The sequence below is a fragment of the Pygoscelis adeliae genome, unplaced genomic scaffold (assembly GCF_000699105.1).
Source record: "Pygoscelis adeliae isolate BGI_AS28 unplaced genomic scaffold, ASM69910v1 Scaffold1364, whole genome shotgun sequence".
NCBI lineage: Eukaryota > Metazoa > Chordata > Aves > Sphenisciformes > Spheniscidae > Pygoscelis > Pygoscelis adeliae.
The window spans coordinates 5,511-6,851 of record NW_008824633.1 but is presented as its reverse complement, the minus strand read 5'-3'; the positions used below and the strand labels follow the sequence as shown (position 1 = coordinate 6,851).

At 67.2% G+C, this 1,341-nt stretch overlaps 1 protein-coding gene across 1 annotated transcript in view; it reads right to left on the bottom strand.

Annotated features, from left to right (window-relative positions):
- Positions 1-1,341, bottom strand: part of OBSL1 (obscurin-like 1) — a gene marked incomplete at its 5' end in the record, with an annotated part of 7,374 nt that overhangs the window by 781 nt on the left and 5,252 nt on the right. Inside the window, 3 exons of the mRNA XM_009322382.1 lie at positions 12-98; positions 263-375; positions 717-983. Of these exons, the coding sequence (XP_009320657.1) occupies positions 12-98; positions 263-375; positions 717-983 (467 nt within the window). The remainder of the gene's footprint in view (positions 1-11; positions 99-262; positions 376-716; positions 984-1,341) is intronic.

Below are 1,341 nucleotides of genomic sequence, written 5' to 3'. Positions count from 1 at the left end.
CGGGCTCGGGCCAGCGCGCAGCGGCTCAGCGGCAGGATGCGGCGCCGCCCCGCCGAGTAGATGCGGCAGTTGGGCCCTGGCCGCAGCTCCTGACCATCCTGCCCGGGAATCGTGTGCTCAAGGGTGCAAGCAGGCAGCACCCTGCTGCTTTGCCCCTACCTCCCCTGCCAGCAGCCCCGGCAGGGAGGGCAGTGGCCAGGGGGTAAAGCAGGGAGGAGGATGCAGGTGGGCGGTGCTGGAGGGGATCGGGGCGAACCCTCACCTTCAACCACTTCACCTCCACGCTGGGGCGCGACAGCTCGCACTCGAAGCTGGCAACCCCCATCTCCAGGACCCCCAGGTCCCGTGGGACCCTCACCATCGTGACTGGAGGCTCTGAGGGGAGAGGACACAGGGCAGGGAAGTTTGGTAGGGGAAAGACATGGGCTTGAGGCTGTGGGGATGGGGAGCTGTGCCCAGGGCATCTCAGCATGGGGTGAGAGTGGCACTTCCCAGGGCGCTACCACGGGCAAGCGCTCATCACGGGTGTCCCAGCTGGCTCTGGACCCAGACCCTGGCCGGGGGGGTCCCCACTGCTGAGCTCACTTCTCCTCCCTGGGGACAGGGGGACACCTGCCAGCATCTGCCCGGAGTGGCCCAGCTCAGCCCTGGCATCTCCCCCGGGACCAAATGGCTGCAGGACGGGCAGCGCCCCGAGCCTGCCCCGCTGACCATACCCCGCACAAGCAGGCGGGCACTGCAACGCAGTGTGTCAGTGGTGAAGGTGATGGTGCCCGAGTCCTCCAGCGCCAGCCCCTCCAGCGTCAGGCTGTGCCCGCAGCCCGTGGCGCTGATCCGGCACGTGCCGCTAGGCTTCACCCGGATGCCGTCCCGTGTCCAGACCCCAGGCACGCTGGGGTGAGACAGCTCCAGGTGGAAGGTGGCTGTCTCCTTCTCAAAGGTCTCCACGTCTGCCAGTGGTGTCCGGATCAACACCTTCCGGGCTGCAAGGGACCCATGTCCATGAACGGGTGCCTGCTCCACCCCTGAGACCCCAGCTCCCCCGTCTGTGCTTGCTGCACCGATCCTCTAAATCCAGCCCTTTTTACCAGGTGTCCACCCCTGCCCATCCTTGACCCCCACGCTCACCTCCCTGCTTGACCACCCCTTCCAGCCAAGTACCAGCTCTGCACATGCTCCCTCCTCCCCCCTGCAGCATCCTTGCAGAAGGCTGCTGCTCTCCCATCCTCATCCCCGTGTCCATCCCTGTCCCCATCCCCGTCCCCAGCGCGGTACTCACGCTCCACGCAGAGCCTGGCCTGCGTGCGGTCGTGCAGGCTCTCGCAGCGGTAGATGCCACGG